Source organism: Equus caballus, chromosome 16 (assembly GCF_041296265.1).
Source record: "Equus caballus isolate H_3958 breed thoroughbred chromosome 16, TB-T2T, whole genome shotgun sequence".
Lineage (NCBI taxonomy): Eukaryota > Metazoa > Chordata > Mammalia > Perissodactyla > Equidae > Equus > Equus caballus.
Genome location: NC_091699.1, coordinates 47,928,075 through 47,948,687, shown reverse-complemented (window position 1 = coordinate 47,948,687; position 20,613 = coordinate 47,928,075). Strand labels below are relative to the sequence as shown.

The window sequence follows — 20,613 nt, the reverse complement described above, 5'->3', positions numbered from 1 at the left end:
TTTATTGTTTCTAAAAGTTTTTTAGTGGAATCTTTAGGGTTTTCTAGATATAAAACCATGTCGTCTGCAAAGAATGACAGTTTCACTTCTTCTTTTCCAATGTGGATCCCTTTTATTTCTTTTTCTTGTCTGATTGCTCTGGCTAGGACTTCCAATACTATGTTAAATAAGAGTGGTGACAGTGGGCGTCCTTGTCTGGTTCCTGTTCTTAGAGGGATAGCCTTCAGTTTTTCTCCGTTGAGAATGATACTTGCTGTGGGTTTGTCATATACGGCCTTTATTATGTTGAGGTATTTTCCTTCTATACCCATTTTATTTAGAGTTTTTATCATAATTGGATGCTGTATCTTTTCAAATGCTTTCTCTGCATCTATTGAGATGATCATGTGATTTTTATTCTTCATTTTGTTAATGTGGTGTATCACGTTGATAGATTTGCGGATGTTGAACCATCCCTGCATCCCTGGAATGAAATGCACTTGATCATGATGTATGATCTTTTTAATGTATTGTTGTATTCGATTTGCTAGTATTTTGTTGAGGATTTTTGCATCGATGTTCATCAGTGATATTGGCCTATAATTTTCTTTTTTTGTGTTGTCCTTGTCTGGTTTTGGTATCAGGATAATGTTATATACCGCATCTTCTTTATCTAATCATTGGTCTGTGGGCACTTGGGTTGCTTCCATGTCTGGGCTATTGTGAATAGTGCTGCAGTGAACATAGGGGTACATATGTTACTTTGGATTGTTGATTTCAAATTGTTTGGGTAGATACCCAATAGTGGGATAGCTGGATCATATGGTAGTTCTATTTTTAGTTTACTGAGGAATCTCCATACTGTTTTCCATAGTGGCTACACCAGTTTGCATTCCCACCAGGAGTGTATGAGGATTCCCTTCTCTCCACATCCTCTCCAGCATTTGTTATTTTTAGTCTTAGTGATTATAGCCATTTTAACAGGCATACGGTGGTATGTTAGTGTAGTTTTGTTTTGCATTTCCCTGATGATTAGTGTTGTTGAACATCTTTTCATGTGTTTATTGGCCATCTGTATATCTTCTTTGGAAAAGAATCTGTTCATATCCTCTGCCCACTTTTTGATCAGGTTGTTTGCTTTCTTATTGTTCAGCTGTGTGAGTTCCCTATATATTATGGAGATTAACCCCTTGTCAGATACATGATTTGCAAAAATTTTCTCCCAGTTGATGTGTTGTCTCTTTGTTTTGATCCTACTTTTTTTCGCATTGCAGAAGCTCTTTAGTCTAACGAACTCCCGCTTGTTTATTTTTTCTTTTGTCTCTCTTGTCTGAGAAGACATGGTATTTGAAAAGATCCTTTTTAATTCAGTGTCAAAGTGTGTACTACCAACATTATCTTCCAGGAGTTTTATAGTTGCAGGACGTATCTTCAAGTCTTTGATCCATTTTGAGTTTATTTTTGTGCATAGTGTGAGATAGTAGTCTACCTTCATTCTCTTGCATGTGGCTGTCCAGTTTTCCCAATACCATTTATTGAAGAGACTATCTTTTCTCCATTGTATGTTCTTGGCACCTTTGTCGAAGATTAGCTGTCTGTAGATGTGTGGTTTTATTTCTGGGCTCTCAGTTCTGTCCCATTGATCTGTGTGCCTGTTTTTGTACCAGTACCGTGCCATTTTGGTCACTATGGCTTTGTAGTACATTTTGAAGTCAGGGATTGTGATACCTCCAGTTGCGTTCTTTTTTCTCAGGATTGCCTTAGCAATTTGGGTTCTTTGATTGCCCCATATGAATTTTAGTATTCTTTGCTCTATTTCTGTGAAGAATGTTATTGGGATTCTGATTGGGATTGCATTGAATCTGTAGATTGCTTTGGGTAGTATGGACATTTTAACTATGTTTATACTTCCAACCCATGAGCAAGAAATCTCTTTCCATCTCTTTAAGTGATTATCAATTTCTCTCAGTAATGTCTTGTAGTTTTCATTGTATAAGTCCTTCACCTCCTTGGTTAAATTTATTCCTATGTACTTTATTCTTTTAGTTGCAGTTGCAAATGGAATTGTATTCTTGAGTTCTCTTTTTGTAAGTTCATTATTGGAGTATAGAAAAGCAACTGATTTTTGTAAGTTGGTTCTGTACCCTGCAACTTTATTGTAGTTGTTAATTATTTCTATTAATTTTCCAATGGATTTTTTTGGGTTTTCTATGTATAAGATCACGTCATCTGCAACCAGTGAGTTTCACTTCTTCTCTCCCTATTTGGATTCCTTTTATACCTTTCTCTTGCCTAATTGCTCTGGCCAAAACCTCCAGTATATGTTGAATAAGAGAGGTGATAGTGGGCATCGTTGTCTTGTTCCTGTTCTCAGAGGGATGGCTTTCAGTTTTTTGCCCATTGAGTATGATGTTGGCTGTGGGTTTGTCATATATGGTCTTTATTATGTTGAGGTAATTTCCTTCTATCTCCATTTTGTTAAGAGTTATCATAAATGGCTGTTGGATCTTGTCAAATGCTTTCTCTGCATCTATTTAGATGATCATGTGGTTTTTATTCCTCAATTTGTTGATGTGGTGTATCACGTTGATTGATTTGCGGATATTGAACCATCCCTATGTCCCTGGAATGAATCCCACTTGATTGTGACATATGATCCTTTTGATGTATTGCTGAATTTGGGTTGCCAAAATTTTGTTGAGAACTTTTGCATCTATGTCCATCAGTGATATTGGCCTGTTGTTTTCCTTTTTTGTGCTGTCCTTGTCAGGCTTTGGTATCAGAGTGATGTTGACCCTTAGGAGACTTTTTTTTTTAAGAAAATGAGAAGTTGATTTTAAAATTTATATGGAAAGGCAATGGACATAGAACAGTAAAAGCAATCTTGAAAAGGAAAAGTAAGATTGTAGGACTTCGAATACCTGATTTGAAGACTTACTATCAATCTACTGTAAATTAAGACAATGTAGTATTGGCATTAAGTATAGACATATAGATCAATGAAATTGGATAGAATCTAGAATTAGACCCATACTTATATGCTCAATTGATTTTGACAAATGTGCCAAGGCAATCAGTGGGGGAATGAACTGTCTTTTCAATAAATGGTGTGGGAACATCTGGGTTTCTGTATAAAGCAAGAACCTCAATCTTTTCTCAAGGCAAAATTAATTTGAAATGTGTCAGAGCTAAAACTATTAACTTTCTAGGAGAAAATACAGAAGAATATCTTTGTGACATTGAGTTAGACAAAGATTAAGACAAATAGCACGCAAGAGGCACGAACTATAAAAGGAAAAAACTTGGTTAAATGTACTTAATAAAAATTAAAAACATTTGCTTTTTGAAAGACACAGTAAAGAAAACTAAAAGGCAGCCACAGTCCTGGAGTAAATATTTGCAAAACATTTATATGGTAAATGACTTGTAACCTCAAAACTCAGTAATAACACAATTAAAAGGAATGGACAGAAGATTTGAACAGAGCCTTCACAAAGGAAGACATACCAATAGTCAATGAGCTGAGCCATTGGTATCAAATCTGTTCATGTCTGCATCACTCAGTGGTCAGTTTGGGACTTGGGTGAATAAACAAAGTGTGGTATGTCCATAGAATGGAGTACTACTCACCAATTAAAAGGAATGAACTGTTGATAAATGCAACCACTCAAAGGAGTTATGCTGAGTGAAAGAAGTCAATCAAAAAGGTTACAGACTATATGATTCTGTTTTTATGACATTCTCCAAAGGGCAAAACTATAGTGGTAGAAAACATGTTAGTGATTGCTATGGTGACTATAAAGAGATAGCATGAGGGAGTTTTTTTTGGGTGATGGAACTGTTGTGAATGTTGTTTGTGGGTATGGTAACACAAATATATGCATGTGCTGAAATTCATAGAACTATGTGCTGAAAAAAATTTCAACTTATAATTTTAAAAATAAAAAATTAATGTAAGTCTAAGATTCAACAGTGCTGTGTGTAGCTCTAATGTGTTATTCTTCATTAATCCATTCTTCTGTCAGTTGATACTATTTTTTTCCCACTCTTTTGTTACTGAGAATGGTGCTGCTCTGAACCTTCTTGTGTTGTCTCCTGGCATACATGTGTATTTTTCTTAGGGTATGTGAGTAGGAGAGAATTGCTGAGTTCTAGTATATGCACAGTCCAATTTGAGAAGATAATGTCAAATTGTTTTCAGTTTACATTTTTTTCTACAGTGTGTAAGTTATTTGCATGTCTGAAAATGTCATCATTTTATCCTGAATCCTTATTTGTAGTTTAGCTAGGTATAGAATGCTGAGTTAGAAATCATTTTCCTTCAGTATTTTCAAGGCATTGTTCCATTGTCTTCTGGCTTGCAGTGTTAGTATAAAAAAGTCTGTGATTCCTGATCTTTTGGGTACAATCTATTTTTCTATTTGGGAACTTATTAATAGAACCATTGTTCTGCTCCCAGTGTTCTGGGATTTCACAATATGTTCACAAATTTCTCAGCATGTTCCTTAGCGTGGGCTTATTTTCATGCAGTATATTGGGTCCTTGGGGGCCCTTTCCATTAACTCTAAATGGATAGCATGAGAAGGCCTGAAGGGTATAAGCCTTGGATAAGAGAATTCTGAGAGCCAGAGTTGGAAGAGGGCTGGAATTTTTTCTGTGTATGTTCACATAATCCTTCTGCTTTTTGTGTTCATCCCCAGATGCGCCTGGTGTCATCCAAACCAGAGTAAAAATCCACTTACTCTCCCAGAGAGTAAACTTCTAGTCATTTTCCTGAGTGGAGGAAAAGGGATACACTGAGATATAGATTGATAGAGGTGAATTTAATGATCTAAATGCTGTCTGGACAATTTTAAATCAGTCTTTTCTTATTTTACCGCCTCCTTTGAAGTCCTCCCTTCCTCCTTCTTGCCACTTCCAGTCACCTGTTACTGAGCCTGTTAAGGATTTTGAGGTGTAAATTGGGTTGGTTCTTTCTACTATTGGTATGAGTTTGATTTTCTCAGACTTGCCCATCTGTTTTTCAGCTTTTAAAGTTATTTAGGTTTTGTTTCCTTTTCCATTTTCTTCATGGGTTACAGAATTAAAAACAATTTTTTTTCTTAACTGTGGTTTCAGTTAGATTTTAGGAGAGAGTGAAATTAGATACTTGTATTTGGCTAGCTTCCTTTGGAATTTAAATTTTTATATTTTGTGGCTCAACTGTGTGTTAGAATAGAGAAAGTGAGGATTTTTAACTTTCCCAACCTATCAAACCCAGTAATTCATGAAGGAATTCCTTCTCAGGTGTTGGGAAGCTTCATACAATATCTGTGTAGTGTAGGTTCTGAAGAGCTTTTCCCTGTAAAGAACCACGAAGCCTTGTTTTTTGAATGCTTGACCCAGAAATTAAAGATCAAGAGTGTTAAATACTTGTGATCTTTTTAGAAATCAGTGGCTGCTTTGTATGGATATCAGTGAACTTAATGTGCATTGTTCTCAAGGAGTGGCCATAACTTTCATCAAATTCTCAGGCGCTTTTCTCTACTTGAGGCACGAAGTTAGATTTTAAAGAGAAGTGATTTAGGGGATTTATCCTGTTTTCTGTCATAGGTGAAGATTAGATTCACCCTTTGAATCCCAGCATTTTGTCATTGTTGGCGTTTAATGCAGTTAGTTACGGTGAGGGACTGTTTACAAATCACAATAGAAAATTGTAGGTTCTTTTTTCCTGCCTTAAAGTATCACTTTATTTTTATTGCTTATTTTAAGTCTATCTGCTGTGCTTAATGAGCCTGGTTTGTGTTAATTTTCTAGGTTTGTGATTTAGCATCCCTTGTCTTACACTATCATATTTCAGATCTCAGTGTATGGTTGCTAGGTTTTTTTTTTAAATCATATTTTTTGTACTTCCAGACAGAAACAGTTCTCTGTAATTATGCTACTGTATAATGACAGTTTGCCCGCTAAATAAACAGCATGTTGAGATTGTGTGCTGTGATTATTGTACCAACTTTTTAAGTCATCTTCTTATGCTTGAGTTTTTGGGGATTTTATTTAGATTTAGTATTGTAGACTTTAAAATATCCTCTAGCCTAGTAATTTTCTCTAATATTCGTCTCTTTCAGTTTTTTGTATCATCTTGCTGTCTTATTTTCTCATTGACCTATTATGGGGAATGGGATAACTCTCCTTTATGCAGAACAGGTGTAGACCAGGGAATTGCACTAAATTAAAAAAAAATATATTTTTAGGTTGAAGTCAGTCTACCAATGTATCTTTTGCCTTTTTTTTGTTTTTTAAGGAAGATTAGCCCTGAGCTAACATCTGCTGCCAATCCTCTCTTTTTGCTGAGAAAGACTGGCCCTGCTCTCCTATCTCTGCCTATCTTCCTCTATTTTATATGTGGGTCAGCTGCCACAGCATGGCCTGATAAGTGGTGCATAGGTTCACGCCAGGGATCCAAACCTGCAAGCCCCGGGCCGCCTGAAGTGGAACATATGAACCTCACCTCTGTGCCACTGGGCTGGCCCCCTATCTTTCTTTTTTTTTAACTGTTTTTATTTTATGTTATTTATAGACCAACCAAGTCATTTTGTTGCTCCTCCATACTTGTCCTTTTCACCTTTGTGACTGTGTCTTTTGCATTGTTCTGCAGTATCTTCCTTCAAACATTTCTGCCTTTTAAAATTGAACCACATGTTGCTTAACACTTCATTTTGTTTTTCTCCTTAGCCTTTACTTGACCGTCTGACGTATCATACATTTTTGTTTATAACCTTTCTATTTCTAGAATGTTTAAGCTCCACAGGTGCAAGAGTTTTTGTTCACTGCTATATCCCCAGAGTAGAATAGTGCTGGGATTTAGTAAATATTTGTTGAATGGATGTTATCCATTCATATGCTTCTCTTCCTTCAAAAGAAATATAAAAAGAAAGGTCTTGGGGCCCGCCCCGTGACAGAGTGGTTAAGTTCGTGCGTTCCGCTGCAGGCGGCCCAGTGTTTCGTCAGTTCGAATCCTGGGCGCGGACACGGCACCGCTCATCAAGCCATGCTGAGGTGGCGTCCCACATGCCACAACTAGAAGGATCCACAACTAAGAATATACAACTATGTACTGGGGAGCTTTGGGGAGGAAAAGGAAAAAAAATAAAATCTTTGGAAAAAAAAAAAAAAAAGGAAGGTCTTGATTACTACACAGTCCTGGATTTGAATCCTGGTTTTACTTCCTACTAGTTCTGTGACCTTACTTCCTACTAGTTCTGTGACCTAGTTCTGGCCAATTGAACAACCTGGTACCTGTTTCCTTCTCTATATGACTGACAATTAAACTTGTATTTTAAGTGAGCCGTCTTAGTTCACCTTGACTGCTTTTTAAAAGACCTCTGTATTGAGTTAAAATTGACATGCAATAAACTACACCTATTTAAAGTGTAAGTTTTGACATATCTAATTACCCTTGACTCCATCCCTGTAATTACCCCTCAGAGTTTCTTTATGCCCAGCCCTTCATTCTTCCTTTCCCATCTTGCCCATTCCCCCATCTTCAAACAACCACTTATCTGCTTTCTGTCACTGTAGGTTGGTTTGCATTTTTTAAAGTTTTACATAAATCAGTCATACTATACGTACTCTTCTTTTGCCTGCTTAGTTATTTTGAGATTTATCATTGTAGTTGTTGCATGTACTAATAGTTCATTGCTTATTTTTGCTGAACAGTATTCCATTGTTTGGACATACCACAATTTACCCATTCATCTGTTGATGCACATCTCGGTTGTTTCCAGTTTTTTACTTTTACAAATAAAGGTATAGATCTTGTATAGATCTTGGAATGGTTGTCTTTTTCCTTTTCTCTTGGAGAAATACATAGGAGTGGAATGCCTGGATTATGTGGTAAATTTGAGCTTAACTTTTTAAGAAACTGCCAAACTTCCTTCCAAAATGATAGTACCATTTTACATCCCCATCAGCGGTATATGAGAATTTCAATTTTTCCATGTTCTTGCCAACATTTGGTATGGTCAGTCTTTTTAATTCTAGCCATCTGTAGGTGTGTAGTGATATCTCGTTGTGGCTTTGATTTGCATTTCCTAGTGACTCATGATGTTGAGCATCTTTTTATGTGCCATCTGTTTACTTTCTTTGGAGTGAATGTTGAAATATTTTTGCCTGTTTAAAATTAGACTGTTACTGTTGGTCTTATTTAGTTGTTGTTGAAGTTGTGGAATCATTAATTTATTTAAGCCATGCTTTCGATTGGTCTTAAAATGTCATGCCCCATATCTCGGTTTTTCTTTTTACTGTAATAGCTTTTAAAAAAAAATTGTGGTAAAATCTAACATAAAATTTACCATTTTAACCATTTTTTGAGTACATTCATAATGTTCTGTAGCCATCACCATTATCTATTTTCAGAACTTTTCATTATCCCAAACAAAACCCCAACCCCATTAGACAATAATTCTCCATCTGTCCCCTACCCCAAGTCTAGATATTTCATATTAGTGTAAGCATACAGTACTTGTTTTGTATTTGGCTTATTTCACTTAGCATGATGTTTTCAAAGTTTATCCATCTTGTATCATGTATCAAAACGTTACTACTTTTTGTGGCTGAATAGCATTCCATGTGTGTTAAGTGTCTTTGTGACATTTTGTTTATCCACTAATCTGTTGCAGGACGCTCAGGGGCGCTTAGGTTGTTCCCATCTTTTGGCTATTGTGAATAACACTGCAATGAACATTGATATACAAGTATCTGAGTCCCTGTTTTCAGTTCTTTTCGGTAATATGTGGGAGTGTAATTCTTGGATCATGTGGTAATTCTATGTTTAACTTTTTGAGGAACCGCCAAACTGTTTTCCATAGCAGCTGCACCATTTTATATTCCCACCAGCAATGTGCAAGGGTTCCAATTTCTCCACATCCTTGCCAACACTTACTATTTTCTGGGTTTTTTTTGGGGGGGAAAATAATAGCCATCCTAGTGGGTGTATTGTGGTATCTTGTGAATTTAATTTGCATTTCTCTAATGACTAATGATGTTGAGCATCTTTTCATGTGCTTATGGCCATTTTTATATCTTCTTTGGTGAAATGTCTATTAAAGTCTGTTGTCCGTTTTTGAATTGGGTTTATTTTTTATTTTTATTTTTGTTTAGCTATAGGACTTGTTCATATATTCTGTATATTAAAGCCTTTTAAGACATATGATGTGCAGATATTTTCTGCCATTCTGTGCACTGTCTTTTCACTCTCTTAATAGTGTCCTTTGATACACAAAAGCTTTTAATTTGATGAAGTCTAATTTATTTTCTTTTTTTGTGCTTTTGGTGTCATATCTGAGAAACCATTGCCAAATCAAATGTTAGGAATATTTGCCCTTATATTTTCTTCTGAGAGTCTCATAGTTTCAGCTCTTTTATTTAGGTCTTTGATTCATTTTGAGTTTATTTTTGTATATGGTGTAAGGTAAGGATCCAACTTGGTTCTTTTGCATGTGGATTTTGTTTTCCTAGCACAATTTGCTGAACAATTTCCCCTCCCTGAATTTAATAGTCTTGGCACTCTTGTTAAAATCTGTTGACTACATGTGTTAGGATTCATTTCTGGCTCTTAATTATATTCTATTGATCTATATGTCTATCCTTATACCAGTTCTACACTATTTTGATTACTGTAGTTTTGTAGTAAGTTTTGAATCTAGAAAGTGTAAGTCATCCAGTTTTGTTCTTCTTTTTCAAGATTGTTTTGGCTATTTGGGGTTCCTTGAGTTTCCAGATGATTTAGCATGGGTTTTTCTAGTTTTGCAAAAAATACCTTTCAGATTTTGATAGGAATTGCATTGAATCTATAGATTGCTTTGAGTATTATTGTCATCTTAACAATATTCTGTCAATCCATGAACACAGGATGTATTTCCACATATTTAGATCTTCTTTAATTTCTCTCAGCAGTGTTTGTAGTTTCCAGTGTACGAGTCTTAGGCCTTGTTGGCTAAATTTATTCTTAAATATTTTATTCTTTTTGATGCTGTTGTAAATGGAATTGGGTCACAATCAAGGCAAAAGTCTGCACTGGTCCTTCAGGGATCCACCAGATCATCCAAAGTGTGTAACACTGAATTTTTGGAGGACAAGGTCCACACTGTCTGCTCTGGCACCAGCTAGCTGCTCCAGGAATGCAGTCTGGTATTCCCATTGTGGAGCAGGGGCTGAGGAATGGGCTACGATAGCTGGTTTGCACATGTTGTTTTCCTACCCAGAATCAGCAACCTCTCCCTTCATCCCTTCTTACCGAGCACTCGTCTGTTATAAGTGTTCAGTTAGGTTCCAGAGTTCTAAGATAGTTGATTCTGGTCATTGTTACCAGTTTACTGGTTCCTTCAGTGGAGGGACTAACTCACAGAGCTTCCTACTCTGCCATTGTGTGTGACATCACTCTTGTTGGATTTTAAGAGTTTTTAAAAAATATATTTGGGATACAAGTCCTTTATCAGATATATGCTTTGTAAAGATTTTCTTTCAGTCTGTGTCTTGTTTTTTCATTCTCTTAACAGTGTCTTTCAAAAAGAAGTGTGTGTATGTTTTCATTTCTTTTTTATTGAGATCATAATAGTTTAGAACATTGTGAAATTTCAGTTGTACTTTATTATTTGTTAGTCACCATTTAAATGTGCCCCTTCACCCCTTGTGCCCACTCCTCACCCCGCTTCCCCTCTGGTAACCATTAAACTGTTTTCTTTGTCCATCTATTAGTTTATCTTCCACATATGAGTGAAGTCATACAGTGTTTGTCCTTCTCTGTCTGACTTATTCCACTTAGCTTAATACCGAAGAGGAGAAGCTTTAAATTTTGATCATGTCCAATTTAACATTTTGTTCTTTTATGGATTATGCTTTCAGTGTTTTATCCAAGAAATCTTTGCCTAGCCCAGTGTCACAATGATATTCTGAGATTGTCTTCTGGAAATTTTATAGTTTTAGATTTATATTTAGGTCTGTTATCCATTTCATGTTTTTTTTTTTTTTTAATATGGTGCAAGGTATGGATCTAAGTTTATTTGTTTAAATATGGATATCCAGTTGTTCTGACACCATTTGTTGAATAGGCTATCCTTTTCCCACTGCAGTGTCTGTGTATCTTTGTAAAAAATCAGCTGTCTGTATACGTGTGAGTTTATTTCTGGACTGTTTCTTCTGTTCCCCTGATCTCTTTGTCGTTATGTTAATACCACACTGTTTTGATTATTGTAGCTTTATAATAATAATTGAAATCAGATAGTGTTAGTCTTCCAACTTTTTGCTTTTTCAGAGTTGTTTTGGGTATTCTGCATCCTTTTGTTTCTATATGATTTTAAAAATCAGCTTGTCAGTTTTTATAAAAAACTGGGATTTTGATTGGGGTTGCATTGAATATAGATGAATTTGGAGAATATTGTCATTTTAACAATATGAAGTCTTTCAATCAATGAACAATGCATCTTTCCATTTATTTGGGTTTTCTTTAATTTCTCCCAGGAATATTTTATAGTTTTTAGTGTACAAATTTTTCACATTTTGTTATATTTACCCCTGTGTATTTCATATTTTTGATGTTATTTTAAATCTCATTTTCTGTTAGTGTATAGAAATATGATTGATTTTTGTATAGTGATCTTGTAATGTGTAACCTTACTAACAAACTTAGCTAGTAACTTTTTTGGTAGATTCCATTTGATTTTCTGTGCAGACGGTTACATCATCTGCAAATGAGGTTTACTTCTTCCTTTCCAATTTGGTTGCTTTTTATTTCTTTTTCTTGCCTGACTGTACTGGCTAGAACCTTCAGTACAGCCTTCAAAGTGGTCAGAGTGGACATCCTTTCTTTTTCCTGATCTTAGAGGGAAAGGATTCAGTCTTATAAAGTTGACTTCTGAAAATTAAACTAATGAGTTCCCACAGTGGATGTCACTCACCACTGCAGGGAAAATCAAGAGCTTATGTAGGTTGCCAAAGGGTTTGGGATGTCCTCTCCAGGGAGCAAATATTGCAGTGTGGTCACAACTGTGGAAAAGAGCTCCAAAGGGCCAGATGTTGGTTGTGTTTGTGTGCTCTTCAAAGAAGAGAGACATGAGTTTTTTGGAACTAAATACGCAAACTCTGGAGAATAGTGCTTTATGGTGGGACAAGGTTGGTGCTTTTAGGCTTTGCGTGACTTTGATGAAACAACTCCTTCAAACTCTCCACCCCCTTTCACAATGGTTTTTTCTTACCAAACTGCCTTCTGATACACTTGTAGTATATTTTACTACCAGTAGTATTGCTTAAATAGTAGACATCAGCATCTTGCATGCTGGGAAAGAAAATTCTACATTAAAAAGTTAATTACTTTTTAATTTAATTTTTATGTTTTGGAATTGATTATGAGGGCTAGATTGGGGTGACTATTATGAATCAGATGAACTCTCTTGGAATACCTTTTCATTTATTGTAATAAGTAATGCTGTCTTTTAGGTCTCTTAGAGGACTGCCACCTACATTTCTCCTGCTGATTCCTTCCTTTCCTCCTTCCTTCCCTCCCCACCCTTTCTCTTCTCTTCCGTCCCTCCTCTCTCTCTCCTCTCCCCTTCCTCCTTTCTATTGGGTGATGTGTGTGATATGCCTAGGAAAGTGCTAGGCCTTCATCAGTTTCTTTCTGTCAACACTCACCTCCTCTCTATATAGCCTTTGTAGATATAGCTTTAAATAGTCTTCCCTTATTCCAAATATGTAATTAATCCTTGTTCTGCTTCCACAGCCTACAACAACTTAACATTTAATATTTGCATAGTTAAAGATGAAATGCTTTTTATCACTTAGGTTCTATTGGAAGTACATTTGTAGTGTGTAGTACAGCACAGGGGAATAGGAATAAGGAAGGAAGAAGAAAGAAAAGAAGTAAAACCTATGATTTTCTTCTCTACCTGGCCTTGAAATAGCTTCAGGTGGTTAGCTTACTTGTAAAAGTGGGTTGTTTGGTTGTCTGGTGTAAGGCTGGAGTGACTTCTTAAGGATAGATGTTTTTATGAATCAATCTGTAGTCAATATCTCTTTCTAAACTTGTTTTTATTCCTATTTTTCTCAGTCCCCAGTGGACATCATCTTTGACTACCTCTATGGATTAAGCATGGCTTATAGAAAAATCGTATCATAGGGGCTCCTTATCACCTAGTAACTATTCTAAAAAGAAAGGTAGGGAAGTCTATCTAGAAGCAAATTATGGTTAAATTGGTATATTTACTTTCTAGTGAAGATCAGAAAAAAGTCTTGGACCATTTCTGTAAACTTAATCATTCCAGGTGTGCTAAGGTGCCATTTAACTGACAATATTTTCTTTGGAGCCTAGCTCCATGGTTAATTATCTTATTTCCATCTCTCTTCTCAATTCATTATACACATTGGCCTTTGCCCAGTTTCCGACTAGCCCTTAAGGAATATACAGTCTACCTTTTATTTTATATTGCAGTGCTTCACTTGCTTTGCATGACATCATGCTAAAATAATAGTTCATTATCAGTTGGGAAAGAGGGGTGGATTACTTTCGCATTATTCATGGCCAAATTTTGTGTGCCTTAAGCCAGATTTCCTTTGCTATCCATTTACTCCTAGGGTGTGTCACTCCCTTTTCCAGCTCAAGGAATGCAAATTAATTTCATTATCAGTCCAAGAAAAACTTAATTAAGAGATGAATCTTCTCTAAGGGATCATGTATTGCAAAGCTAAACAAATTATTTTTTGTTTAAACCATATTTTTTTCTTTTTCCTTTCACTGGTATAGATAATACAAAAATTATTGTTGAGATGGCTTCTCATTTAATGTAATCATTTTAGGACTAATTAAAATAGCAGTGCAATAATGCTTCAAATGCAAACTCTTTTGATACATTTTTAAACCTAGAAATAAGGAAAAAACTCCATAAACTGTGTAAGGGACTCATAATATTTTTGTGGGTTCTTAAAGCAGTACCGAGTGATAATGTGGTACACTTGTTGCATTAAAACTATTTTTAAGGAAAAAAAAGTCCTTGAGGTGATTATGTCATGTGTCCTTGGACCTGTAACTTGATTGTTGCAGAGGCTTAAAAAGAGTTGACTTTTTATAAGCAGTTTTGGTGAAATGGATACACAGGTATTACAGTTCATGTAAATAAATGTTAAGTGAAATTCATAGTAGTCCTTCCATCTTGATATTATTATACCATGAAATAGCAGCAATTAATTACATGCACAATAGCAGTAATGAACACGCATGTTCATTCTAATATTTTGATGATTTGAAGTAAACCAGAGTACCATAAGAATTTTTTTGTTGTACTTTTCCTTTGTGTTTCAAGGGGAAGTTGTCAAATGGAAAATGATAATTCGTAGGAAGCTTTGTGAATTCTTCATAAGAAGAGTGTGTAATGTAGTTTTAAAATAGACTTAGTAAAGAGATAAAAAACTACTCAGTCATCATAACGTGGAGGCAATCAGGGAACTAGTCTTAAACTACTTCTCATATAGTGAAATGACCTACAACACTACATAGATTTCTCCCTCCCATATTTGGTCCTACTTTTTTCACACATTTGACTTTTCAAAATACTACAAATACACAACACATTGGTACTATTTTTGCATTAGACTGGGAGTTGGCAGATATTTTCTCTAGAGGATCAGATAGTAAATATTTTAGACTTTAAGGGCCAAGAGGCAAAATTGAGGATATTATATACGTACTTATAGCACAAGAAAGGAAACAAATTTTCACATATTTTTTGATGAAATTCAAAATGTGGTAATAAGCACAGGCTTTTTTGTAATATACATCTAATGAGAAGAATAGAAGTTTTTTTTTGAATTAACATTTTGTTTAATTGGTGTTCAATGTTAATATTCCCTATGATCAAAATCAGTTGCAAATCATCTGTTAATGTTAATCTGTAATGAGATTTTGTTTTCCATCTTTATAAATACCTTTTCAGACAGATAGGTATTGCCAAATACTGATGTCTGTCCATAGGGGAATATTTTAATTTGAGAATATTCATCACTTGGAAGACATTTATGGAATTTATTAGTGTCTTCTTTTGTTATTTGCCATTTAGCATGTCATGACATTGCTGATTAAAGTACTTCCAACTGATGTTAGGTGGAGGTTCCTCGGTTGCACCATTAAATGGATTTTGAAATATGGAAATTTCCTTTGCCATTGCATTGAAGTTTAAAAAACTCCGTGGGAACTGTATTTTGAGCACAAAAATGTATGTGCTGCAAATTTGGGTGAGAATGGAGATCCTACTGCTTATTTTAACTTTTGACACTATGGGAAGTGTATAAAGCAGCTTGACATTAGTTGTGATTCAAGTTGTCATTGAAATGACTTTACTATAGGTGTAAGTTTCACAAATAAGCATGGCTTTAAGTTGCATTCATTAAGAAACATCAAGACTGATGTAAAAGCTAATTTTCAAAGCCATTTATTACTTGATAATAGTGGTTGAAGGCAGTTCTCATTCAGAAAAATTTCTGTCATAACTCTAAGCTCAATAAAATTGCAGTAAAACTTGACCATTACTAAGACATCTTGCTGCTGTGTACTTGAGCAAGTCAGGATATTCAGCTTCTGTTTCTCATAAAAATTCAGGGAAGTAAAGATGGTCAAGTCCATGAGAGCAAATGAAGTTAATTTGTTGACTAATGGTAGACTAACATATGACAGAGTCATATAATTTCTGCAGAGCACTTGATGAATAATACAGTAAATAACCATAGGTTTTAAACATCTCACATTTTCATAAGCTTATTAGTAAATTTGTCCAACTAAACCTTTTTCTGCTCCATATATATTTTCCACCACCATTAATTATAATGCATCTTAGTAGCTTTCACTTCAGATTGTACTGAGTTAGTGTTGTCTCAACTTGTCTAGTCACTTCAGACTTGGCATTGACTCCTTGACTATAACTAAGCAGTATCAGTAACATCTGTTAACTTATCAAGGGTCAAGGAAAACCACTTACAGTCCTTTGCCTTTAAAAAAACAGTATACAATTCAGTGGTTTTAATATATTCAAAAGGTCGTGTAACCATCACCACTATCTAATTCTGTAATATTTTCATCACTCCTTAAAGAATCCCTGTACCCAATAGTAGTCACTCCCCATTCCCTTCTCCCCGCCAGGACATGGCAACCACTAATCTGCTTTCTGTGTCAGTGGATTTGCCTATTTTGAACATTTCATATAAATGGAATCATACCATAAGTGACCTTTTGTATCTGGCTTCTTTAACTTAGCATGGGTTTTCAAGGTTTCATGTTGTTGCATGTATCAGTATTTCATTTTCTTTATGGATGAATAATATTCCATTGTATGGACAGACCACAATTTGCTTATCTGTTCATCAGTTGATGGCTATGTGGATTGTTTCCACTTTTTGACTATTATCAATTCTGTTAATGAACATTTGTGTATAAGTTTTTGTGTGAGCATATGTTTTTACTTCTCTTGGGGTGTATACCTAGGAGTGGAAATGCTGGATCATATGATAATTATATGCTTAACTTTTTGAGGAACTGCCAAACTATTTCCACAGCAGCTGCACCATTTTGCATTTCCACCAGTAATATGTTCCCACATTTTTATTGTCAGTCTTTTTAAATTACAACCATCCTAATGGGTGTGAAGTGGTGTATTGTGGTTTTGATCAGCATTTCACTAATGATTAATGATGCTGAGCATCTTTTCATGTGGTTATTGGCTGTTTGTGTATCTTTTTTAGAGAAATGTCTATTCAGATCCTTTGTCCATTTTAAAATTAGCTTATTTTTTATTATTGAGTTTTCAAAGTTCTTTATATATATTTTGGATGCAAACCCCTTATAAGATATGATTTGCAAATATTTTGTCCCATTCCTTGAGTTGTCTTTTTTCACTTTCTTGGTGGTGTCCTTTGCAGCACAAAAGTTTTTAAGTTTGATGAAGTGAAATTTATTTATTCTTTTTTTGTCTCTTATGATTTTGGTATCATAAATAAGAAACCATTGACTAATTTAAGATCACGAAGGTTTACTTCTGTATTTTCTTTAAGAATTTTATAGTTTAGCTCTAATTAGTCTTAGATCAATTTTGAGGTAAAATTCAAATATATTGAATTGCGCAAGTCTTAGTTATATACTTTTGAGTATACACTTATGTAACCCACTCTCAAACACAATTTCTGTTTTTCCAGAACATTCTTTTTATGTTTATCCAATCAAATCCCTATTCCTCTGGAGGCAAGCGTTGTTCTGATTTTATTCACCTTAGATTACTTTAGCCTCTTTTAGATCTTTTCGTAAATGGCATTATATAGTATGTATACTTTTGCATCTAAGTTATTTTGTTCCACATAATGATTGTGATATTTACCCACTGTGTTACCTGTATCAGTGGATCTTTATTTTTTTTATTGCTAAGTAGTATTGCATTGTATGAATGTTGCATATTTTATCTGTTCTTGATGAACAATTGTGTTGTTTCCACTCGTGGACTATTGTGAATAAAGCTGCTGTAAACATTCTTGTAGAAGTCTTTTTTTTTTTCCGGTCTGGCTAGGGATTTATCAATCATTTCAAAGAACCATCTTTTGGTTTCATTGATTATTTTTTTCCATGTTGTTTGATCTTTTTTTACTTCACTGAGCTTAGCTCTTTGCTTTTTCATTTCTTCTCTTCTTTGAATTTAAATTGCTTCTTTTCTGGTTTCTTAAAGTAGGATATTAGATAATTGATTTGAGTTTTTCTTTTTTCCTAATGTTAGCATCTTCTTTTCATCTTTGGAAAATTATTAGCCATCATGTCTTCTAATATTTTTTGTGTTTTATTCTCTCTTTCCTCTCCTCTGGGACTCCACTTATATATGAATTGGAGATGTCTGTTAGCCCACATGTCTCTTATGATATATTTTTAATTTTATTCTTTTTTATATCTGTAGTTTAGTTTGGGTAATTTCTATTCTCCTATCCTTGAGTTCACTCATACTTTCTTCAGTTCTATTCATTCTCTTGTTAAGCCCATCCAATGAATATGAAATTTATAATATTCAATTTTCAGTTCTAAGTTTTCATTTAGGTCTTTTTTGATAAGTGTTTTTGAAATTTAAATATCACTCTTTTTTATAGTGTGAAATGAAAGCAAGAATCACATAAGTTTTAAATTTTTTTGTACTGTGTCATTTACATCAAGCACTAATGAAAGCTTAATTAATAGTTTTTGGATGTATAAACATTGTAATTAAAATTAGAACTTCTTTGCTTTGGTTAATAGCTATTTTTCTATATAATTTAATGTATTAATACACCTGCCTTTGGTTTGGAATGCATAGAATCTAATGATCAATTTAGGGAGAATCTATATCTTTATCCTTTTCCGTCTTGCAATCCATTAATATGATGTATATCTTCATTTATTAGGCTTTTAATTTCTTTAATGTCTTGTAGTTTTCTATATAGAGTTCTTCCGTATATCTCTTAGATTCATTTGTAGTTACGTGGCATTTTTTGATGCTGTTATAAATGGTATATTTCTAATACATTCCATTTTCTAATTCTTTGTTCCTATATAGACTTAGAAAAATTCACCTTGTATCTAGTGACCTTGCTATATTCACATATTCTCTGTTAATAGTTTATGTCTAGGTTCTTTTGGATTTTTTACATACATATTCATACCTGTGGATAATGACAATTTCCTTTGTTTCTAATCATTATATCTTGTATTTCTTTTTCTTCTTTGTTTGCACTGCTGGCCCTTTGGTGTGATGTTGAATATATATGGTAGTGGACATCCTCTTCTTGTTCCTAACCTTAGTGATAAAATAAATGTTCAGTATTTCACCTATATGTATGATGTTTGCTATAGACACATTGTATAAACCTTTATTAGATAAAGGAAGTTCCCTTCTATTCTTAGTTTGTTAAGAATTTTAGTTATGAGTGGCTATTGAATTTCATCAAATGCCCTTTTTTGCATTTATAGAGATGATCATATGATTTTTTCCTTCATCAATTTTCTAATATTAAATCAATCTGGCGTTCCTGGAATAAATGCAAGTTGGTCATGATGGATCAACCTTTTCATGTACAGTTGGATTTGATTTGTTTTTTTATTTTTTAAAAAGATTTTTCTATGTGTAATCTTGAAAGAGATTGGCTTATAATTTTCCTTTCTTATAATGTCCTTGTTAGGTTTTATTATCATGCTGAGTTCAAAATGAATCCCCTTTTCCCTGTTCTCTGGAAGAGTATTTATGATTGGTGTTATTTCTTCCTCAAATGTTTGGAAAATTCACGGGTAAAATAATCAGGACCGGGTATTTCATTTGTGGGAAGATTTTAATTACAGATTCACTTTTCTTTAGTAGATATCAGACTATTCAAATTTTTAACTTCTGTCAGTTTTTATAAGTTTTATCTTTCTATAAATTTGTTCATCTATTCTAAATGTTCAAATCTGTATGAAGTTTTTTGTAATATTGTTTATATATCATTTAATTGTTAATTACATTAATGTTTTTAATGTTTTGATTGCTGACATTGATAATTTGTACCTTTGCTCTTTTTTTCCTGATTAATCTTGCCTATGTGTCTATCAGTGTTAGTGTTTTCAAAGAACCAATTTTAGATTATAAGGCTTGATATATGATAATGTAAGTCTTTTAAGGTTGGCAGGACTATTCTTGGTTCTTTGTATTCTTGTGTAAATTTTGGAGTCAATTTATTACTTTTCTAAAAAAAAGACATGGATTTTGATTAGTATCTATAGATTTTCTCTGTTGTATATTTGCTTTTTATTTCATTAATTTCTGTTTCCATTTTTATCATGAGGATTCTCTTTTTCAGAGAATAGTAACAATTATTTGGTAATTCTTTATAAAAATATCTATTTCTTTATAGTAGATAAGAAGCTTCCAATGTTAGTTTTTTCGTAAGTAATTGATGCATATTTGCCCAAAAAAGACACATGAACACAAGTCATGCTGAGGGAAAGAGAGACTTTGTGTACAGAAATGTTTTCACCCACAGCACGCATACACACACCACTTAGGAATAGTAATTGTGCCAAAATGTACTTCAGTGTTCTGAACTATTTAATATTACCTTTCAAAATATAAATTAACTAAGTTGAAAGGGGCTTATATATTTGAAAGATGAATTAGTGGGGAAGGGAGATTATATGTTTAAGAAAATTTAATGCTTGATTTCAGTACAGTGACCCTGTCTCACTATATAAAAATGCTAATTGATGTGTTTATCTTTATTTTTCTAGTGATATGCAGCTTTCGGGGATCTGTCCCTCAAGGGTTGGTCTTAGAAATAGGAGAAACGGTCCAGATTCTTGAAAAATGTGAAGGTAAGTATGAACCTATAAAGCACACAAATAGTGATAATTTGGGGCAGTATTATATACATTTATTTTGTAGTAATAGATTATAAGCAGTCATCTTGAAGCCGTAATTAAACCACATTATGGTATACTGTTATAAAATCCTTCCTGATCTATGTTCATCCTAAAGGTATGAGCTATTTTGACTCTAATCTAATAGCAATCATTGAGTAACTCATTGGCTGTCAGAACATGATTTTTGTATACTATGTCAAATGACTATTTTTGAT

General features: G+C 34.1%; 1 protein-coding gene across 38 annotated transcripts in view; it reads left to right on the top strand.

The window, feature by feature from the left end:
* DOCK3 (dedicator of cytokinesis 3) overlaps positions 1–20,613 on the top strand; it is a 437,902-nt gene that overhangs the window by 44,027 nt on the left and 373,262 nt on the right. For all 38 annotated transcript variants that reach the window (XR_011426887.1, XR_011426886.1, XR_011426884.1 and 35 more), the window contains exon 2: positions 20,267–20,350. Coding sequence is in view for 30 of the 38 variants with exons in the window: in XM_023621222.2 (XP_023476990.2) it covers positions 20,267–20,350 (84 nt within the window). In the remaining 8 variants the exon portion in view is untranslated. The remainder of the gene's footprint in view (positions 1–20,266; positions 20,351–20,613) is intronic.